The sequence below is a fragment of the Pelodiscus sinensis genome, chromosome 21, assembly GCF_052426305.1.
Source record: "Pelodiscus sinensis isolate ZL-2025 chromosome 21, ASM5242630v1, whole genome shotgun sequence".
Classification (NCBI taxonomy): Eukaryota; Metazoa; Chordata; order Testudines; family Trionychidae; genus Pelodiscus; species Pelodiscus sinensis.
In genome coordinates, this window is record NC_143072.1 from 28,038,258 (window position 1) to 28,061,046 (window position 22,789).

Below are 22,789 nucleotides of genomic sequence, written 5' to 3' on the forward strand. Positions count from 1 at the left end.
AAGGCCCTGGTTTATGATTCTATAAAACACTCTGTTGCCAAGGCCAGTCTTTATGGCCATGAGAGGAGCAAGGAACTTGTTATTCTGGGAATGAGCAATCTTGTCCTTGCTGTGAACCTGATTACAAGCCATCACGGGGAATTCTCAGAGCCTTGCATAAGGGGCTTATTATCAGAACTGCCATTCAGTGACTGCACAGATAACATTCAAGAGGAAACAAGTTTAACAGTGTTAGACAACAACTCCGAAGAACATCACTGACAGTGTGAAGCCATGAGGGCGCCTGCCAGCTTCTGGGAAGGGGAGCAGCAGGCAGCTTGCTGATAGATTACATCCTACAGAACTTTGGGGTCCCTTCTGCAAATACATCCTCCCCCCACTCTTAAATAAGACAGAATATCTTATTACCTCTGTATAAATCCATGCTACACTCATATCTTGAATACTGGGTACAGATGTGGTTGCCTCACCTTAAAAAGAGATCTTGGCATTGGCAAAGGTTCAGAAAAGGGGAACAAAATGATGAGGGGTTTGGAATGGGTTCCATATGAAGTGAGATTAAAAAGATTGGGATTTTTCAGCTTTGAAAAGGGGGGATACAATAGAGGTCTACAAAATCAGGACAGGTATGGAGAAAGTGAATAAGGAAAATTTATTTACTTGCTCCCATAACATAAGAACTAAGGGTCACCCACTGAAATTAATAGGTAGTAGGCTTCAAACAAACAAGAGGAAGCATTTCTTCGTGCAGTGCACAGTCAACCTGTGGAACTCCTTGCCAGAGGATGATGTGAAGACAAGGACATTAAAAAGAACTAGATACATTCATGGAGGTAAGGTCTATCAATACTATTAGCCAGGATGGGCAGGGTTGGTGTCCCTGGCTTCTGTTTGTCAGAGGCCTGAAATGGGTGACAAGGGAGGGATCACTTGATGATTCCCTGTTCTATTCATTACCTCCAGGGCACGTGGCATTGGCCACCGTCAGGCTACACTGATCTGTGGTCTGATCCAGTATGGCCATTCTTATGTTCTCCCTCATCCAGCTCAGCGTAATGACTGGATGAGCTTGGCCCTGGCTCTGCCATTGGCTTACTTTGTGGCCTTGGGAAGTCACTTAATCTACAATTATTAAACTCAAGTGCCTACAGCTATGGATGTAGGGGAGCCCAATGTCTGACAGTTTTAGTTGTAAGCTGCCTTCCAACCTGCAAAACCCACCTCTGTAAAGAACTGAATGCTGGGCTTTGGGCACTAGGCAGGGCCCTCCTTACCCATGCGCAGAATACACAGCGTGTAGGGCAGCCACAACTGGGGCTCCGCTGGGTCTGAACATCTACCCACCTCTTCCTACCCTGTTCTACAGCTTTGCTTCCTCTGGAGAGGATGGAGTTAACTTACAAATGCCAGAGAGTTGGCAGACACTGAACCTGCAAAGGAGCCATTCAAGTGGAAAGGAAGCCATTTAACAGGCATTTGCCAGCCCCAGGAATACAGGCAGTCCCCAGGTTACCTACTAGATAGGGACTGTAGGTTTGTTCTTAAGTTGAATTTGTATGTAAGTCGGAACTGGTACATATTGTAGGGGAAACTCTAGCCAAACATTTCTCCAGAGCTCAGTTTTATTCTCCCACACCTCACTTCCCTCAGTCCTTTATTCTCAAGCTGAGGTGTCTGCTGAGAAAAGCCACTCTGCGTCTCCCTGGTCTGCTGGGGGGGGGGGGGGCGCTAGCTTCACATCTCCCTGGTCTGCTGGGGGGGGGGGGGCGCTAGCTTCACGTCTCCCTGGTCTGCTGGGGGGAAGCAGCTAGTGCGGGGTTGCCTCACCCCGTTTGTAAGTAGGGATCCAATGTAAGTCGGATCCATGTAACCCGGGGACTGCCTGTATTCTGAGGAAAAAAACGCCTGTGGAACATGCCTGTAGACTGGACGGTCAGTGTCTGAATAGATTCTGTTGGTTCACAAGATGGGACCTCATTTCAAAGGCATTTCAGTAGCGCGGTGCTGAAGATTATAACATCATCCCCGCTCACTCCCGGGCTGCTGCCAGGCATGGAGGCTCCGGTTTAATAGTACTGTGTAGGGCCCCATACATCCTAAGGAGCCACTATTATTTGCCTTGGCACTTGCATCTGTAAAGCATTCCCCACACCAGAGCTTCTTCTCTATGGCACACACTGAAGTGCAGCTAATGCTGGGTTAGGGAGCAGCTGGCTCCCACAGGACGTATAGGCACTTCCGATGGCGCCAGGGATGGGGGCTGCAGCTAGACTGGCAGGAGGGGGAACGTCCCTCCAGGCTCTCTCACACTGCTGGGAACTTACTTCTCACTCCCAGCATCACTGCAAGGGCCTGGGCAAAGCAGTAACATGCAAGACAAGGTTGGTGCGCTGGTGCAGGCAGGGGCCATGGGCTCTATTCAGTCTCCACCGCTGTTCTGCTCTTTCAGGGGCCACCTCTCCCTAGGGAGGACAGGTGAATTGGGCCTAGAGGTTCCTCGTCCATACGAATGGCTTATTGGCCACCCAGCAGGGCAGCACCCTCTGCGCAGAAGGGAGTTTGCTCCCTGACATCACTGCCAACTCCTCATACGCCAGAGGCCATTCCCCATTAGATCTTGCTCCCCTGTCACCTGCACATGGGCGGCAGCAGCAGCTACTTCTACTCCTTTATTTGTAAAATTGCTTGTGTTTGCTTGGGCAGGACCACAAGGAGCTATTCTGCTGGCTGGGCCATGTGTCTACTGGCTGATTAAAGCCATGATTTCCAGGTACTTGGGACTTGAAATCAGCAAGACCCATAGAGCTCTTTGTTGGGTCCAATCTTCCCAGCAGAAGCAGCAGCCACTCCCTGAACAGCCTGCGCCGTGACACAAGGCAAGCTCTTTTGGTGAAGCCACACGGGGGCTCAAGAAGCGTCGGTAAAGTGACCGTATTCGGGTGCCATGTCTGAGACTTCTAGCCACCTAAGAGAGAATGGACAGTGGAACAGAGAGTAAATACCACAGGCCCTTCTCCTGTAAACCCCAGCCTGGCCTCCCTCCAGAACCACCAGCACTGACGAGATTGAAAGACACCTTGTGACTCTTGCTTTGACTAGCAGGGCACGGCTGGAAGACGCTGTTAAGAATGCTCAATCTCAATGTGTGTGTGTGGTGCACCATCCCCCCTCCCACAGACTGAGTGTACGCGCGTGTGTGTGCGTGGGGGGCACCATCCCCCCTCCCACAGACTGAGTGTACGCGCGGGTGTGTGCGTGGGGGGCACCATCCCTCCCCCCCCACAGACTGAGTGTACGCGCGGGTGTGTGCGTGGGGGGCACCATCCCCCCTTCCACAGACTGAGTGTACGCGCGTGTGTGTGTGTGGGGGGGGCACCATCCCCCCTCCCACAGACTGAGTGCACGTGTGTTTACTTGGGAGCCAAAAGAGGATTTGGGCAGGTTTCCCCGGATGAGAAACTTGGGCACCTGCCTATGGTGGCACCGAATTCTCTCCAATGAGCAGGACTTAGGCCTTAGGCCTTCCCCAGGCTTGTGCTGTCGTAAGCCGTGTGCGGCAAGAGACCCCGGCGGCTGCTCGAGCCACACACTACCAGTGTTTAGACGGAGGTCTAAGACCAGGATTTGAGTTACCCAATCACAGCAGCTGGAACAAGCAGCACCATTGCGCCAAAGAGAAAGGGGAAACCCTTCATGAAGTGCAGGCTCGCAGGGTAGAGGGAGTTGAACACTCCTGTGGCCACAAGTGAGCAGAGTCCTTCAACGCAGGCAACAGAGGCAAAAAGAGCACCTGGAAGGAGGCCAAGGGCAGAACTTAGCAGCACGGCTCCTCTTTGGAGACTGAACACTCCTGCCCACCGCTCCCTCAGGAGGTGACCCTACTGCTCTGCAGTGCAGGTGCCAGGGTCTAGCACCAGACACAAGCACGATGGATCAAGCTGCGCTCCTGGGGACTCAACTGCCCTCCACGAGCTGCATGCACCAGGGCTGAATTCGGACAGTGCAGAAAGGAACTCAAGGCAAGCACCAAGGCCACGTTATGGCTCAACGACTAGGAAGTGCTGCACATTCAGTTTGAGACCCTTGAATAAACTGACACTCACTTCAGTCTAAGGGGGCCTCACCTGAGTTGCCTGGAGCAACCAGCACTTTCCATTTAACCATTGGGAAAGCATTTCTGGGCTGCACCGCACCGCGCCCTTCCCCCATCTCTCCTGAGTCTGCAGTGGCATTTAGCGATCTTAAATTGCATGTAATCAGCTAATTGAGTAGTCGATGGAATTTCCATCAACTACTCGATTAGTCGGGAAACTGCAGAGCCACAGCAGGGATAACCCTGCCAGCCCACAACCCTGGGAGCTAATCTTGCTGCGGTTCTGCCTTTTAAATGTATTAAGAGCCCACCAAGTAGAGGCGCAGCGTTTGGAATCAGCTGATTCCTGGCTCGTGCCCAGTCCCTGGCTATGCCTCTGCGTCCCGTTTCCCCGCCCCAGACAGCACTGGGGGAATTGGCTTTTAAGATGGTTTCCCCCAGCATCAGCTCCTGCTCCCCTACCCGTTGCCTCTCTCTAAAAGAGACAGCGGGGTGGGTGGGTGGGTAGGGGGAGAAGCAACTAGTTGAGTTACTACTTGACTACCCGATAAGCATTTGGTTATCAGATAGTCGACTAGTCACTTACATCTCTAGTGGCATTTCCAGCCACGTCCGCAAACCGGGGGTTGGGAGGCAGAGAGGCACAGCTCTTCCCAATCTCACAAAGAAGGGTAACCCTTCGCCCAGTGGGGACATCCTGGCTGTGTCTAGACTGCATCCCTTTTCTGTAAAAGGGATGCAAATTAGACACATCGCAATTGCAAATGAAGCAGGGATTTAAATCCCCCCCGCTTCATTTGCATAAAAATGGCTGCCGCTTTTTCAGGCTCGGAGCTTTGCCGGAAAAAAGCACCAGTCTAGACGCGGATCGTTCGGAAAATAAAGCCTTTTACGAAAGATCCCTTGGGATAAAGGATCTTTACAGAAAAGGGATGCAGTCTAGACCCAGCCCCTGAGTAATGCTGAGTTCTTATGATGGCTGCCAGCTTCTGTAGGACAAAGCCTTACCCTGGGGTTCTAGTGTTTCCAGAGTTTATTTTTAACCTGTTCTAACTCCTGTTCCCATGGCAAGTTTTGAAGCCAGAGGAAGGTCCTCAGTGACCCATCCCCAAGCTTTCATGCGATACTTTTCCCTTTAACTACATCTCCCTCTGTACATTCTCTTCTCCAGCAGGTGCACTGCACTGCCCAGAGAAACTGCCTACAATGCTTCAGTGCGAGTGTCTGGTGCAGGGCCTAGGGATGTGCACACATTCTGGGAAAGGAGGGCTCAGAAGAAGGTTGAGATTCCCTGACCTATTTCTTTGGTATCTCCTGCCAGGAGAGGCCAAGCCACACTCCCTGAGTTGTTTGGGGTTCGCGTGTCATGCAGACATCACTAGGCTGGAGTGTGTCAGGACCTACTGTGGGTTACGCGATTTGATCCCTTACCCTGATCTTTCTCATCCACCAGTTTGGACAGCTTGGCCCGGATCACTGGAGTGGCTGCCATGGAAAGAAACAGGATGCCATAGCCTGTGAGTGAGAAATAAGACACACTCAGGAAGCTCCTTTAGCTCTGGAATAACATTGGTGCTTCAAACAAAACCCACCCCCCAAACAGAACACTTGTAGCTGTCAGGGAGGCTGCCAATGCCACCCTCCTGCCCATCAGCCCACCCTTCAGGCCTGCTTCCTTCTATGGCCCCATCGGGCCTCCACGTGTGGCTTAAAAACCTTGTTTGTGTGGGTTTTGGTTGGTTCACAACTGTGTGCAAAGACTCCCTCTAGCAGAACCGCTACCACCTCATGGTGACTGTAAATACAAGGTGTGACAGGCTTTCGTACGGGAGAGCCCAGCAATTCTGGGATATGGGTACTTTGGAGAAGTCTCCTCTGCCTTCCTGACTTTTCAGGCGGATGCCACTCACTTTCAGCTAGGACACTGGGCTGCCCGTATTGAGGGATTCAACCTCACCTGTGAACATCAGCGGAGTTGTAGAAGCAAGTGAAATCACAACCAAGCCTGAGATGTTGGAAAGCAACCCTAACTCTGCCACCCAGGTGTCTTCAAGGCACAGCTGCAGTGCCCGCAGCCCTGCCAAGCTGCTCAGGTAAGCCAGGTAACTCGCCGCTGAGCCATAGCCTATGAGATCTGAGCCCCAGCAGAGGGGGGAGCTGAGTTCGTACAGGACAAAGAGTTCTCTGGCTCCAAAGTGAATGGTGACAATGAGAAAGAAAGCCAGAGAGTAGAGAGCAAGTTTCTGCCTGGAGCTCTGGTGCCCTGGGGCTGCATACAGCCTGTACACAGACACGTAGTGACGGAGGGTGAACAGCTTGGCTGGTTTCCTCTCCTTCACCGACTCCTGGAGACACAGAGCAGCATAGAGGGCAGTGGTAAGACTGACAGCAAACACTAGCCAGAAGGGATTGATGTAGCCCTGAGCTTTGCGCCACTGCCCTCCGATGAGGCTGGCCAGCATGCCTGCCACACCCAGGCACGCCTCCAGGATGGCCACGCGGAACGTACGGGAACGCTGGTCACTGATGTCGGCCGCATAGGCAAAGCAGCTGGCCAGGATCAGGTTGTAGTCTCCCAGGAGGCCACACAGGATGCGCCCAAGCAGGAAGTAGCCAACGTGCAGCCTCAGGTACATGACAAAGAGATAGATGGCGGCCTGCAAGGCCATGCCCACCGCAGGCAGAACAAGTGCTGGCCGGCGCCCCACGCTGTCACTCCACGGCCCAAAGAGCGTCACGGAGAAGAGACCCACAAAGAAGCCTCCTAGGTTGATGTAGAGGTTCCAGTGGGCGGCCAAGGTTGCCACCTCCTGAGACAGAAGGACACAGACATCAGGAGACGAGGCCAGAGCTGGCGACTGGCCCTGTGCGTTGGGGGTGGGGTGACAGGCCCCTAGAAGGGGCAGAAGGCGTGGAGGTCGGGGCAGCCAGCCCCCAGCGCCGCTGGACCCTGCCATGCCGGGCTCTGGGGCAGATGGACAGAGGGCTCCAGCCATCGCTGCAGCCACAGTAGCAACGGCAGCGGCCCAGAAAATCGCCAGGTCCCAGGGCAGCTACCCCAGCTGCCCTCCCCTGCCGGCCGCGGGCCAGGCCCCTGTCGCCCACGAGGGTCTGCGGGCCCATCTCCTGGGCCTGGCCCCGGCCGGCAGGTGAACCCGGGGCACGCCAGACCCCCTCCCGCCGGGCACAGCAGCGCCCCCGCCCCGCCTCGCCTCGCCCACCTGCCGCCGGGGGTCCGTCGCGCCGCTCGCGTTGCCGCAGCCGGGCGAGCCGCCGGCCGCCGAGGCGTTGTAGCCGAGCTGGGCGCCCAGCCGCTCCCACAGGTACTGGGTGCAGAGCGGGCCCTGCAGGCCCAGCGCCACGGTGGCCAGGAACAGCACCGGCTCCACCGTGGGGGCGGCCCGGCGCGGCCCCCCGCCCGCGGGCGCCGCGCTCTCGGCCATGGCGCGGCCCCTTAGCCGCGGCAGGCGGATGGGCCGCGGGCTCTGCCCGCGGGGGCGGGTGGGCGGAGCCGAGCCCATGGGCGGGGCAGAGCCGCGGCAGCGCTCCCTAAGGGTTAGCGCGACAGGCCCTCAGCGCCGCGAGTCCTGCCCCTCATGCCCCCTCGTCTCCTTGCCCCGCCCCGCCCCCTGCTTCGGACCTTCATCAGCTCCCCGGGCGGGCTCAGGGCCGGGTGTGGTAGCCAGGGGGCCCCGCCGGCGGGGGCAGGGCTTACGGATGCCAGTAGTTGAGCTTTCTGTCCGGAACCCAATGGAGACAATAGAACTGGCCGGTACGTTCGAAATCGGATGGAATGTCGATTGTGATGTCATGTCACGTGTGTCCGGTGGCTTTGTTGAAACCCTACGTGGCTGCCCACTGCAGTGAGGACTCTTCAACGCCCCTCCGTAGTGTTGGGCTGATGGGCATCTCCCCGACCTCAGCCACCGCCCAGACTCTGCAGCGGGTGGGTGGGAGCCAGGCCAGGCTGGGAAGTAGCATCGCAGAGCTTGCGGTGTAGAGCGGGCCAGGCGTTTCGGGGTGCCAAGGAGAAACCGAACTGGGGGAATCCGAGCCGGGCATTGGAGGCGGGGAGAAGCAGCGTAGGGAATTACAGAACACCAGAACTGGAAGGGACCTCGAGGGGTCAAGTCCAGTCCCCTGCCCTCACAGCAGGACCAAGCACTGTCTAGATCATCCCTGACAGGTGTCTGTCCAGCCTGCTCTTCAATATCTCCAACGACGGAGATTCCACAAGCTCCCTAAGCAACTTATTCCAGTGTTTGACACCCCCCCTTCCCCCCCCCAAGCTAGGAAGTTTTTTCTCGTGTCCAACCTAAACCTCCCTTGGACGGATGGAAGCCGTGAGGTTTGGTTGCTTTATTTCATATTATGTGGTTGCTTGCAGGGCCGACTTATCCATTAGGCACAGTAGGTACAGGGCCTAGGGCCCACGATACTTTTAGGGGCCCACAAAAATGTTTTAATTTTTTTTTAAATCAGAAGAAAAAAATGAACTTTTAGGGTCGAAGAAAATGTTTTAATTTTTTTCTCACAGAAGAAAAAAATGAAACTTTTTGGGCCCACAAAAATCTATTACATTTTTCCTAAAACAGAAAAAAAATAAAATGTTGAAGTATTTAAAGTTATATAAAAAATAGTTTTAAATAATTTTTTTATGGGGGAAGGGGCCCACGAAGGCAAAAGTGCTTAGGGCCCATGAATGTCATAATGCGGCCTGGTTGCTTGTGTGCTTTTCATAGTGAGTGGGAAATGCTCTTTTAGGGAGATTTAAAGGCAATGGCCCAGAGCATGGCAGGCGGGGATGCTGGACTCTGCCACTGGGATCAGCTGTTTCTTTGTTGTTGGTCCAATGGAGTCCTGGCTGACACCCCAGCCCTCCTGTAAAATGCTTCCCTATGGCCTTTTGCCAGGCACCCAGAGCTCTCACTGCCAAGCCCCCAGCGAGGAGAGGAGAGGAGGGAAAAGCTGCAGCATGGTCTCCCACCTCCATGCAGCCCGGACTAAGCTGGAGCCTCTCCCTTTATTTATTGACAAATAACAGATGTGGAATGTTAACATTTTTGTTGCTGAATTCCCTCAGGACTGGGGTGCTCAGCAGTTGAGGGGTGCTGGGTGTTGGGGGCAGTGTGTGTGGTAGGGCTCTGTTGTTCAGGTCTCTGGGTTAGTGGCCCTTGGGCATAAGGGGGCAGGGTACTAGGCAGGGGGCAGCATGGCGGAGAATCCAGGGGGAATCTTTTCCCCAGTGCCCCACCTTCACCCCACCTCATTGCAGCAGGCTGAGGAAGGCGGAGGGGCTCCTTCAACCATGGTGAGTACGGGGGAGCCTGACTCCTGCTGCTACCCTGTGCCAGGCCCCCCGGTAATCTCCCAGGTCATCCTGGGACCTGTCTATAGGACAATTGAGGTGACTATCGTGGGGCCACCCCAAATCATCATATGGACAGAATATCCCTGGTTAGTCGCAAAGGCGGCACAGGAGAGGAGTGCAGTCCCCATGGTGCCAGGGGAAATGGGGGGGTGCTTTACCCACAGGAGCCAGGGTTGCCCCTTCCCTGAGGCGCCTCCTTGCTCACTCCATCCCTCCTCCTTCTGTCACTTGCTCTCCCGCACTCTCATTCACTTTTACCAGGCTGAAGGAAACAGAGGGGGTGTGGGCTCCAGGCTGGGGTTGAGGGGTTCAGACTGTGGGAGGGGTGCCAGGCTGAACCTGGAGCAGGGGTTGGGGTGCAAGCTCCTGGAGATAGCTTGGGTGCTGAAGAGAGCTTAGGACTGGGGTAGAGGATTGGTGGTGGGGGGATCAAAGCTCTGGAAGGGGACTCACAGCTGGGGCAGGGGGTTGGGTGCAGGAGAGGGGTTGGAGGATCTAGCTGAGTGGCACTTACTTTGTGCAGCTCCAAGTCAGTGGTGCAGCAGGGCTAAGGCAGGCTCCTTGCATGCTCTGGCCTGAGCTGTTCCTGGAAGCATCTGGCCTGTCCCTTCAACCTCTGGAGGAATAACAGGGCTACAGGCACTGCCCCTGCAGCTCCCATTGGCTGCAGATCCTGGCCAATGGGAGCTATGTAGTTGGTGCTTGGGCATTGCACCAGGCTCTCCCCTGGGACTGCAGGGATATGCTGGCAGCTTCCAAGAGTGGTGTGGGGCCATGGCAGGCAGGGAAGCTGTCTTAGTCCTGCTGTGCTGCCAGACTTTTAGTGGCCTACAATCTGGTTTGGCTTCAGTAGCCTTTGGGAGACAGAGCCCTATTCCGGGAGACCGCCAGTGAAACTGGGAGGGCTGGCAAGCTTACAAGGGATGCCCAGCCGGGAGTTCACCCAGGGCACCCTTTTCCCTAAGGCCAGCTCAACATGTCTGGCTTTGACAAAGGAACAGGGTCTTGGAAAAAGCTCTTTTTGAAATGGAAAAAAAAAGTTTGGAAGACCAAGTTGAACTCAGCTCTAATGATCTCTGTATCTGGGCTCTGATACTGTAGCCAGGACTTTGCTGTTTGAGTTCTTCTGGTCAAGGCAGGCTCCCCAGTGCCGTAGGGAGCAGGGCTGGAATTTCTAAGGCATCTACAAGTTAGACACCCACCACAAAGATACTTCAATAGAGGTTAGGGGCCCCTCTACCTTTGTAGATCTGGGCCCCTCTGGTTTTGAAATCTGAGGGCAAGGGGGAATATTTAAGGCCATGTGCAAGTGTGCTGAGGATCAGGGCCTGATTTACATTATATTACACATCATGTTGGAATTGGCACCCCATCTTTTTTGGCAACAAATTCTTAGACTTATGCCATGAAACCTCCTCTGTACTGTCTCCTTCCTATTAGTACATAGAACTCTGGTCCAAAAACGACCGACCAACCAACCAATCCTCCCCCAAAACCTAATATCAGTTTTCCTACAAATTGAGGACCTAAACTAGTGTCTGGTGATCAACTAATTCATCTTGAATGAGTGCATGTGTCAGCAAAAAGTAAATTTGCATGTTTTTACTGATTAAAAAGTTTACAAGTTTTTATCTTGACCAGGTTTGTGATTAAATGATTAATCTTCAACAAGAGGATTATGAAATATCTGGCAATGAATGAGTTTGTTATAAGATAGCTCTCGGGTTAATGATCAGGACAGTAAAAAGATCTGTTTCAGCAATTTTACCATAAATGATATATCTGTGTTTGCTTATGAAGACTTGCTGTACTTTATATACTTCTTGGTGGTAAAACTAATTTATGTTACAAAGCTAAAGAGATGGAACTATAAAAATTCACATTCCTGTATTTCTTATAAACAGAATCACAGTACTTCCAGCTGTGTCACTACTTAATTTAAGATAAACTGACAATTTATTGAAATGTTTTCTGCTTATGGTTTTCTCCCCTCTCAAAGAACAGTTATAATTAGTACGTGAAATAAACAAAAATCTGAAGAGTTGCTGTTAAGCTAATTCAGGAATAATTTCAATTAAGCTAATATACAAAGGAGAATGTTTGTATGTTTGTGCTCTAATAACTTGGACACTATGGCTGTGTCTAGACTGGCATGTTTTTCCGGAAAATCATCTGCTTTTCCAGAAAAACTTGCCAGCTGTCTACACTGGCCGCTTGAATTTCCGGAAAAGTACTGACGATCTCATGTAAAATCATCAGTGCTTTTCCGGAAAAACTATGCTGCTCCCGTTTGGGCAAAAGTCTTTTTCCGAAAGACTTTTGCGCAAAAGGGCCAGTGTAGACAGCATAGTACTGTTTTCCGCAAAAAAGCCCCAATCGTGAAAAAGGCGATTGGGGTGTTTTTGCGGAAAACTGCATCTAGATTGGCCACGGACGCTTTTGCGGAAAAGCATCCTGCCAATCTAGACGCGCTTTTCCGAAAATGTTTTTAATGGAAAACTTTTCCGTTAAAAGCATTTTCGGATATTCATGCCAGTGTAGATGTAGCCTATAAGAGCTACCGCAACCAAACGGCATGGGATAACCTTTCCTCCAGGAGAAGGTTTTAAGGTACTGTGGGAGGGTGTGACGGTCCCCACCCCCCGCACTAGCTCCACTAGCGGCAATGCGCTCCCAGGCTGCCGCTGTTCTGGGCCTGTGGCTCTTGCGCAGAGGTGGCATGCGGAGGACCGCCCTCATGGCGCAGGTGCGCCTCAGCGGGTGTGCAAAGCGGCAGGCAGGTGGACCTGGGGAGAGCAGGGGTGCTGGCAGGGACGCCGGCATGGAAAAGGGCACTGACGGTTAAAACCGGCGCCGGGCCAGACACAGCGGGGAGAGAGAGAGCAGGAGGAAGCGGGAGAGGGGTCTGCTCTTTTGCACGCTGCCACCCCCCCTTCCTCACCACCTCCCTAACTGCCAGCCTCTGCCCCACACAGACAGTGCCCCGCTCCACCCCACCCGTCCCCCGCCACCTCTCTGTGCCCCACACAGAGAATCTGATTTTCTTCCACCACACCTGTCCAAGTACCACCCTATCTAATATAGAAAGGAGAATGTTTGTAAGTTTGTGCGCTAATAACTTGGACACTATGGGTACGTCTAGATTACATGCTTCTGCCGACAGAGGCACGTGAAATAGGCTACCCAACATAGTCAGTGAAGCGGGAATTTAAATATCCCCCGCTTCATTAAAATAAAAATGGCTGCCGTGCTGTGCCGGCTCAGCTGATCGTCGGCACAGTGTGGCAGTCAAGATGTGGATCGGTTGACAGGGAATGCCTTTGTTGATCACTCCTGTAAACCTCATTTCACGAGACATAAGGGAACGGTAATATGGTACCTCCCCACCATTGCCTCCTTTGCACTGTCCTTCAACACACCGCCTGCATGTTGAGTACAAGGTCAGTCTACACAAGATTTTATCAATGATTTTTGCGCAAGTGATCCCTGAGACAAGACAAGGACTCTCAATTGATTCTAGTCAGCTCTGCCTTTAAACACTGGGGCTACGTCTACACTGGCACCCTTTTCCAGAAATGCTTAAAACGGAACAGTTTTCCGTTATAAGTATTTCCGGAAAAAGCGCGTCTACATTGGCAGGATGCTTTTCCGGAAAAGCACCTTTTCCGGAAAAGTGTCCGTGGCCAATGTAGACGTGCTTTTCCGGAAAAAAGACCCGATTGTCATTTTCACGATCGGGGCTTTTTTGCGGAAAAGACTACTGTGCTGTCTACACTGGCCCTTTTCCGGAATAGTTTTTCCGGAAAAGGACTTTTGCCCGAATGGGAGCAGCATAGTTTTTCCGGAAAAACACTGACAATTTTACAGTAGATCGTCATTGCTTTTCCGGAAAAGCAAGCGGCCAGTGTAGACAGCTGGCAAGTTATTCCGGAAAAGCGTCTACTTTTCCGGAATAAGTGGCCCAGTGTAGACACAGCCTGGATGTAAAGTGTCAGATATAATTGAGGACTCCCAAATAGACTCCACACCACCAGAAATAAACCCGTTTCCATCTTCTGTGACTTTCAGTTAGATGTGACTCACTATCCTCTGCTTAGTGTTCAAGTTATGGTAGACCCTAAGCCAGATCATATTGGCTACGTCTACACTGGCCCCTTTTCCGGAAGGGGCATGTAAATTTCACTAGTCGTCGTAGGGAAATCCGCGGGGGATTTAAATATCCCCCGCGGCATTTAAATAAAAATGTCCGCCGCTTTTTTCCGGCTTTTAAAAAAGCCGGAAAAGAGCGTCTAGACTGGCCCCGATCCTCCGGAAAAAGCGCCCTTTTCCGGAGGCTCTTATTCCTACTTCAAAGTTATTCAAAGTAGGAATAAGAGCCTCAAAGTAGGAATAATTGTTATTCAAAGTAGGAATAAGAGCCTCCGGAAAAGGGCACTTTTTCCGGAGGATCGGGGCCAGTCTAGACGCTCTTTTCCGGCTTTTTTAAAAGCCGGAAAAAAGCGGCGGACATTTTTATTTAAATGCCGCGGGGGATATTTAAATCCCCCGCGGATTTCCCTACGACGACTAGTGAAATTTACATGCCCCTTCCGGAAAAGGGGCCAGTGTAGACGTAGCCATTAAGTTCAAGACTTTTACCTTTTAATCATACAATATGAATAACAACATTTCATTCTCCCAGCTCCAAGTCTTAAGTGAATTTCAACCCAAAAGAGCCAAAAATTGATCACCTAGACACAGCAAGTGTGTCTACTGATCTCTGTGGCAAAGTAGGTCTGTCTATATAAATAAGGTCTGCTCGTGAAGCCTTTTCCTACAGTTGATTAACAGATGGCACTAGATAGCTCATTCAGACCACTGGCTGATAATAGTCAGTCACCCTGACCAGTCATTAACCATAGTCATGGACTCTCCATTGTCTCTATGATTCTCTGATGATCTGTGACAAAAAAGGAGGGTTGAAAGGGAAACTGAAGGGAGAGACCTCTCTAAATTCACCAATCAAAGAGCAGTATTGCCAACCCCAAAATCCCAAGGAACGCCTACACAAAGTTATGAGAATGGTCTACAAATCATAAGATGTTTTATTTTTAAAATAGCTATGTTGGCTTTTTATTGGCCTTTTGTTTCTTGAGTATTTAGGATTCATGTTTTAAAGCTTTCCTCCTTAGCTGTAAGGCCCAGAAGTATAGAGAACTTTTTTTTAAATGAAAGCTGAGATTCCTACATAATCAAGTGACTCCAGGCCTTTAGAAAAACACCAAGGCTACATCTAGACTGGCATGATTTTCTGCAAATGCTTTTAACGGAAAAGTTTTTCCATTAAAAGCATTTGCGGAAAAGAGCGTCTAGATTGGCACAGATGCTTTTCCGCAAAAGCACTTTTTGCGGAAAAGCGTCCGTGCCAATCTAGATGCGGTTTTGCACAAGAAAGCCCCGATCGCCATTTTCACCATCGGGGCTTTTTTGCACAAAACAGTTTTCAGCTGTCTACACTGGCCCTCTTGCACAAAAGCATTTCCAGAAAAGGGCTTTTGCCCAAACGGGCAAAGCATTTGCGCAAGAAGCACTGATTTTGGACAGTAGAACGTCAGTGCTTTTGTGCAAAATCAAGCAGCCAGTGTAGACAGCTGGCAAGTTTTTCTGCAAAAGCAGCCGCTTTTGTGGAAAAACTTGCCAGTCTAGACACAGCCCAAATGTTTTAAGACTTATGGTAAAACAATGGAGGAATTCTTGTGAACCCATGCTTTGCCCACAGTATAAATAAAAAAAAAAACAGTTTCTTCTCCACTAAACATCCTAATGAGATACTGCAAATGGTGAACTGAATTCAACAGCTCCTGATATGAACAGGTATCAATCTAGTTTTTCATATTTGAGATGGGTTACCAGGAATCATACATGACAATATGAAATCTTTCCATTCTCAAGTCAGCATATTCACAAAGTGCCTATAATTTTGATCCATGCATTTATTGGATAGTGAAAGAGAAAGGAGGAGAATTAGTGTAGATAAAGGTTCAAATTAAAAAAAAAAAAAGCCTGAAGGAATTAGGACTGGGCTCCTACATCGCATGTTCAGAACTGACTAGGACACTTATGACCAGATTTTCAAAGGTGTGTAAAGATCAGATAGTTATCTTTGAAGATCTGAGTTGGCAACTGTCTCTTTAGGAGCTTAATTACCTTTGAAAATCTGAGCTTAGATTTCCAAGTCCAATTTTCAAAAGTGACTTTAGTCACTCAAGTGCTTTTGAAATTTTTAACTGGGGGCCTAAAGAGACAAAAATAGACAAAAGGCTGGAGATATGGTATTCCTTTTAAAAACGTGACATCTATTTTTAACTAAATTTTATATTATTTTTCTCCCGGGGGCAACTGACCCTTCCGGCCCCCTCACTATGCCACGACCCACCCCCCTGCAGATCTATCATCTTATGCATGTGCAAGATCTGTGAGAGCCGTCCCATGACTCTGCAGTTAGTGTCTGTGGCGCCTGCTTCTGGGTGGTGTCTCAATGCTGCCACATTCACCTCCAAAGAGGGGGCTTCCCAAAGCAGGCCCTTGCTGCGGACCCCCAAGGCATCCACAGGTCCAGTCTCCTTTCAATGGGCCCACTTCTCAGGGCTCATTGATCTTGGATCTGGCTTCCATCCCCTCTCCAACCTTTGCAACTGCCCTGAGGTGCTCACCTTCCGCCTTCTCCATTCCCACCTCCTTCACCCCACAGGGACAGTCTCTGCCTCACTTGTCCTAGGGACTATTCTACCAAGACGTAACACAAAGGTTCCATGTAAAAGGACTCAATACAAAGCTAAAAACTTCAATGAGAGAATGATTAATACAGAGACGTGTATATCTGCTGCAGGGAGACACCTCTGCCTGCCTCCACCCCTCTCCCCCAGAGTCTACAGCCCCATTGCAAAGCAGGGAAGTGGAAGGAAAGAGGCTGAGGCCCATCAACGGGACTGAAGCAGTCTTGAGCAAGCCATGCCCGGGAGCCATTCTCCTGTCCATTGCTGGTGCTGTGTTGCTTCAGGCACACTGAAATGCAGTCACCTCTAGGGTGGGCTGGACAGCTGTTTAACACCTGCACAAGGTTTCAGGCAGGGGGCAGTGCGGGCTGCCTTCCTGCAGAGCCCCCATCAGAACCACTGTGCCCTCCTGGCTCAGGAAAAGAATAAACAGGAGGATTGGAAATTAACCCGCCCAGTCTCATGTCCCCTAGGCAGGGAATGAGACATCTACATTAGGCCCCAGCTGGAGCATCATGTCCAGTTCCGGGCGCCACATTTCAGGAAACGTGGAGAAACTGGAGAAAGTCCAGAGAAGAATGGATGAAATGATGAAAGGTCTAGAGAACATGAGCTATGAGGCAAGGCTAAAGGAATTGGGCTTGTTTACCTTGGAAAAGAGAAGACTGAAAAGGGACATGAGAGGAGCTTTTAAGTATCTAAAGAAGTATCATAAGGAGGAGGAAGAAAAATTGTTCTCCTTGGCCTCTGAGGTTAGGATGAGAAGCAGTGGGCTTAAATTGCAGCAAGGGAGGTTTAGGTTGGACATTAGGAAAAACTTCCTGCCTATCAGGGTGGTTAAACACTGGAATAAATTGCCCAGGGAGATTGCGGAATCTCTATCACTGGAGATATTTAAGACCAGGTTAGACAGACACCTGTCAGGGATGAGCTAGGGCAACTCAACTTTGGAAGCCCCAGGGACCATACTGATACTTACAGAACATGCTGAGGGCCTAAACTCAAGTGTGGTTGCATATGCAGGCAAATCTATACAAATAGCTTCTCTCACACTGACAGGCATGAACACAAAGATTAAGGCAAGACTACACTACACAGGCCCCATTTACGTCAGTTCTGCTGATATTAATAAAATGCAATATTTACCCGATTTCTACCCATGTGACAGCACGTTTCATGAGCAATGACAGTCCAAGAATTTAACTACTAAAACGCATCTCAACAGAAGATCATTACACTGACTACTTTTTTGTTTTGGCTCCCACTCGCTGGCCACGTGCTGATCCCCACATAAACCCAAACTGCACCGTGGGGCGCAAACAAACTGGCCGTGGGCAGCATACCAAGATATTAATTAATATTTTAAAACTTTTACCTTTTCTCTCTGCTGCCATGTCTCCTCTCCTTGCTCCATCATCTTCTCTGGTGCTTTCTGCCCTCCAACTCCTCACCCTCCTCTGCTGTCCTGACTCCTGCCCTTCTCACTGCCCTCAGCCCTCCTGCAACCTGCCCCCCTCCACCAGCCCTTCTCTCCCTCCTGTGCCCACTCCTCCAGTAGCCCCACTCTGATCAAGTGAGCTACGCCTCCTCATCCCCTCTTCCAACTCCTCCGCCTACAGACCTGCCCTGCCTCTCTCCTCTGGTGCTGGTCCCTCCCCTGCAGGTGTCTGCCCTTCTGCTTCACCCCAGAATCCCCTGGCACCTGCACCTTCCCTTAGCCCTGCACCCTCCTGGTGCCTCCCCTTCCCTTACTGCCCCTGCCCCCTTTGCCCTCTTTTTTCCTGATGCCCATCTCCTCACATTCTCTGCCCCGTTCCCTTCCTGCCCCTCTGTGCCCTCACACATGACTTGCTCCATCCCCACCTTTCTCATGCCCACCCCTTCTTTCAAGCCTTATCCCAGCGTCTCCCCCTCCAAACCCCCAGTGCCCTTTCCCTCTCCTCTCCCAGCATCACCCTGCCCCCCCTCCCACTGACACATCCCCTCCTGCCCTTTCCCTCATTGTCTGCACTTGGCCCCCTGACATTTATCTCTTGGTGCCTTCCCCTTTCTTCCCCTCCCCTCCCCACAAGTCCCTTTCCCTTCCTTTTCCCCTCCCCACAAGCCCCTTCCCTTTCCACTCCTCTTCCTCCCCCTTCCCCCACTGCACAAGCCCCTTCCCCCTCCCCCGCTGCACAAGCCCCTTCCTCTTCCCTCAAGCTTTCCCCTCCCCTTCCCCACAAGTCCCTTCCCCTCTGCCTCCTCCACTGCACAAGCCCCTTCCCCTTCCCCTCCCCTCAAGCCCCTTCCCCTTTCCTGCTGCACAAGCTCTTTCCCCTCCCCTCCCCACAAGCCCCTTTTCCCTCCCCCTCTCCCTTCCCACTGCACAAGCCCCTTCCCTACCTTCTGCCTTCCACGTTGCAGGGCCGGAGTCTGCACTCAGGCCCCGGAATCCGAAGCCGGAGGCGGCCACGCAACATGATGTCATGCCCGGGCCCCGCCCACCTGCAACTCCGCACATGGCAGCAGCAGGCGGTGAGGGGGAGCTGTGCGCAGTAGGGATGGTCTGGGGTTGAGGGGGATGCTCTGGGGCGGGGTGGGAGAACACATGGGGGGGGGTTGGCAAGGGGCGTCCGGGGCCCGCTCCAGGCAGAGCTGGGGGAGAGACCCAGCTCCACATATTGGTGGAGCAGGGCCCCCAGCTCTGAATTGTAACTCACCAGCACTTCCAGGTTCAGGGGCGTGGGGCCCCCTTAAGCGCGGGGCCTGATTCGACTGAATCGGTTGAATCAGCCTAAGGCCGGCCCTGGTTATGACCTGGGGAAGGGGACATGGGTGCCTGATGGGATAGAGGGGTTTGGACTATGACCTAGGGCAGGAGGGGGTTGTGACTTGGAGCAGGGACTGGGGTGGTGAAGGATGGGGGGACAGGATTTGGGTTGTGACCTGAGGCAGGGGACTAGAGTGCAGGATCTGGGAGAGGATCTGGGCGCAGAGGGTTTAGGTTGCGTGGGGAAGGGGGGTAAAGGGTTGGGCTGCCAAAGGCAGGCTCTGGTTGGGAGCTTTACCTTTTACCTCTGGCCAGAAGCCTTCTCAAGCAGACTCCCTGCCTGCCCTTCCCCAGCTGCAGGGGCCATGTGGTTTTTGAACAGTTGGGCTACGTCTACAATGGCATGATCTTGCACAAATACTCTTTAACACAAGAGTTTTTGCGTTAGAGTATTTGCACAAGAGAGTGTCCACACTGGCATGTGCCTTTGTGCAAGAGATGTGCTTTTGCACAAGAGCATCCGTGCCAGTGTAGACGCTCTCTTGCGCAAGAAAGCGCCGATGGCCATTTTAACCATTGGGCTTTCTTGTGCAAGAAATTCATGGTGCCTGTCCACACTGGCCTCTTGCGCAAGAACAGTTGCACAACAGAGCTTATTCCTGCGCGGGAGCATCATAGTTCTTGTGCAAGAAGCCCTGATTTCACACATTAGAACGTCAGTGTTCTTGTGCAAGAACTCCCCGCCAGTGTAGACAGGCAGCAAGTTTTTGCACAAAAGCGGCTGCTTTGGTGCAAGATCGCGCCAATGCAGATACAGCCCCAGAGCTTGAGGAGAGGGTGCTTTGAAATCTGGCTGTTAACAGGCAGCTCCCATTGGCCAGAAACCAGCCAATGGGACTATGCTGAGGGCAGCGGCAGCACATGAAGCCTCTGTTCCCGCCCCCGGGGCTCACAGCTGTTGAAATAGAGCCCCACATCAGCTGCTTTTTTCAGGGGGGAGAAAGGGAGTCTGCCTGAAGCTGGATCTGCTGGCTTGGCAGGCTGGATCTGGCCCTGGGAGGGTATTTTGCCCAGGCCTGCACAGCAGCTTTGTGATTGCCCCAGAACAGTGACCACATTTATGGCCTGTAAGCTATATGGCCAGTCATGTGGCCAATATGAAGCATTCTTGCAGCAATGGCAAAGTCGTTTGCACACTGAATCGTGCACCTTGAAGCTGTGGGGTTTAAATTAATGTCTTCACAAGGACTCCAGGGCTCATAAGCACAGGTGCAAGGATGCGTCTGCACTAAACAAATCACATGATTGTGTTTACTCTGAATGTGGATGTGAAAAATCAAGTAAGCAACCAGTTGTTGGCGATGTTTTGTAGTGGCGTGTGCTGATGAGCCACGCTGCAACCAGCCACAGAACTCAGTCCTGACAGCCCTCTTTGTGAAGAGTGAACTTTAGAATGTAGATATTTGCACGGCTCCCTGAATAAGTCATCCTCTTCCACTGCCAGGGGCACCATAGTGCGGAGCAGCTTCTTATCAACAGTTCCGTCTACACCTTAGTGAGATCCAGGCGAGGTTCCTTCCATTGGCTCAGGAGACAAGAACATGGAGCTTGTCTACAGAAGGCCTGGTCCGTACTAGCTGGGACGTCAAGCAATGTTCCCTCTCAGTTTTTTCCATCCATGTGTGGAATAAATTTTGTTCTGTGCACTGAGGATGTGGATGTGGGTGCTCTGCCAATCAGCTGGGCGGCACCTGAATCTCTCTGGGGTGGCTGCCCAAGAGCTCAGTTTACAGGGATCACTGATGTTAAGTCCCATGTGTGCTAGCCTGTGGTGCCGTAACTGGCCTAGGTGGCCCTGCTGAAGTTCCTTAGTGCGTATTATTGTGCTTCCATTTCAACCAGCACTGTGTTAATGTGCACCAATAAACTCAGTGCACGTCAGCAGGGTCAGTGAGTGTGCAGCACGCTAGAGCATTTCCGAATCAGCCAGTGCACCCTCTGTTTTATGACTTTGGGCCCAATCCTGAACATCTAACTCAGGCCAGTCTGTCAGTGGTGGTTCTGTGTGAGCCAGGCGTTCAGAACTGTGCCCGCATGAGGTAACATCACCTGCCTGGAATATGGGCAACATACCCTGCTGCTGTAAGCTGGTGCTGCTCTAAAGTAAGTGGGGCTGTGCCTGTTTACACCAGCAGCAAACTGGGCTCAGTTTGTGGTTTAATTCCCATCAAAACTTTTAACTACTTAGGGCAATAATCACAGCACAAAACGAGCCGTTTCTCTTCCTGGGCTGGTCAAGCATGGCGGGATAGGAGAGAGAAAGGTTGGGCTCTCTGCAGTCTCCTCCTGGAGCCCCAGGCCTTGTTCACAAACCTGCTCGGAGGGATCTGGGTTCTCGGCAGACCTTTGCACTCCCACTCCTCTGCTGCAGGGCACTGTGCACGTGCCAGGAACTGCCCTGCCGCAGATGCTGGGTCCGTCGGACCTAGTGCTCCTGCTCCCAGGCTTAGGGCTGGAATTCCATCGCTGAGTGGTTCTGGTCACTTCAATGTTGCTCTAGTGGTTTTTGCTGTCACAAGATGCGCCGGATGGAATCCCTGGTGTCTTACAGTTTCAGGGAGAGGCCATACTTTCCTAAGCATTTGAAGTATTTTATTAGAACACAATAGACTATAGGAGGATTCTCACCATCTGCAGAATTCCCCCAGTCAGTGACTGAGGCTATTTCTGAAGTGTGGAATACATTTTGTTCTGTGCACTGAGGCATGTGTGGATGTGGGCGCTCTGCCAATCAGCTGGGCAGCACCTGAATCTCTCCGGGGTGGCTGTCCAAGAGCTCAGTTTACAGGAATGTTAACACTGATGTTAAGTCCCATGCATGCTAGCCTGTGGTCCCCTAACTGGCCTGAGAGCATCCACACTGCAAAAGCACATAGCAAAAGCCATTTGCTTTTACGAAAGATAGTGTCCACACTGAATAGATGCTCTCTCACATTTCAGCTGTGATTACTATGGACAGAGTGGCCGCCAAGGCACCTGTGCTTTTTTCTCTTTCCTCTTCTTTCAAAAGAACTCCCTCTTCCCCATCCACACACGCCTTTTTCTGAAAGAGCTCTTTCGCAAAAAGGCTTCTTCCTTGTAGAATGAGGATTACCAATGTTGGAAAAACCCCTCAGTTGTTTTGATTTTCTTTCGAAAGAATGCAATTGCAGTGTGGACGTAACTCAATTTTTTTCTGAACAACTCTGTAATGTAGACATACCCTGACATTTTATTACGGAAGCTCAGAATGTTAGCTGTCTTTGTCAATTCAGATTGGCTGCAAGCAGAACAGTGGGCACCTATGCTTTGTGCCTGGATATTTGAATATGTCCCTTTGTATCAATGTGGGACTGGCTAGGCCACAAGGAGTTAATTTGCTGCTGAATTTATCAGCTTGCATCAGAAAGATTTCCCTTGGAAAGTTCCTGATCTGTCCTTCCTTCTTTGCCACCTCTTTTCTCTTTCACTCTGATCGCGGATCTAAAAACAACAGCCAACCTGCCAAGGTCAATGTTTAATGTTTCGAGCCTTTATATAGTCCCCATAAACAGACCTATGCACCTTTCAGCACTGAGCTAGATCCAGCAGCATGCCTGCTGTGTGGAGAGTGATTTTGGCCCACAGGAATTATCTGATTGCTGTGCTAGTACCTCTCCTGCTCCTTCCTCTCCCGCTGCTGGTCCCTACCAAGGTAAGAATTCTTACCACCCAATGGGAGTCAGTGATTGGGAAGCACTCACTCTTTTAACTTACAAAACCAAGCCAGAATGCCGGGTTCC

The 22,789-nt window shown here is 51.5% G+C and overlaps 2 protein-coding genes across 4 annotated transcripts in view; one reads left to right on the forward strand and one right to left on the reverse strand.

The window, feature by feature from the left end:
* Window positions 1-633: 633 nt before the first annotated feature.
* SLC46A1 (solute carrier family 46 member 1) lies at window positions 634-7,681 on the reverse strand. Its single transcript, XM_075904460.2, has 5 exons — window positions 7,315-7,681; window positions 6,051-6,903; window positions 5,525-5,608; window positions 3,634-3,790; window positions 634-2,965 (listed from the first exon to the last, which is right to left on the reverse strand). The coding sequence occupies exons 1-5, from the start codon at window positions 7,612-7,614 to the stop codon at window positions 2,908-2,910; spliced, it is 1,452 nt and encodes a 483-aa protein (XP_075760575.1). The 5' UTR covers window positions 7,615-7,681; the 3' UTR covers window positions 634-2,907.
* SLC13A2 (solute carrier family 13 member 2) overlaps window positions 7,671-22,789 on the forward strand; it is a 54,164-nt gene continuing 39,045 nt past the window's right edge. The window contains exons 1-2 of one of the 3 annotated variants that reach the window (XM_075904457.2): window positions 7,671-7,865; window positions 18,623-18,733. In XM_075904457.2, coding sequence (XP_075760572.1) covers window positions 18,677-18,733 — 57 coding nt within the window. In that variant the 5' untranslated portion in view covers window positions 7,671-7,865; window positions 18,623-18,676. Of the gene's footprint in view, window positions 7,866-18,622; window positions 18,734-22,547; window positions 22,702-22,789 lie in introns of those variants that run through there. The other 2 variants (XM_075904459.2, XM_075904455.2) reach the window with 2 other exon arrangements.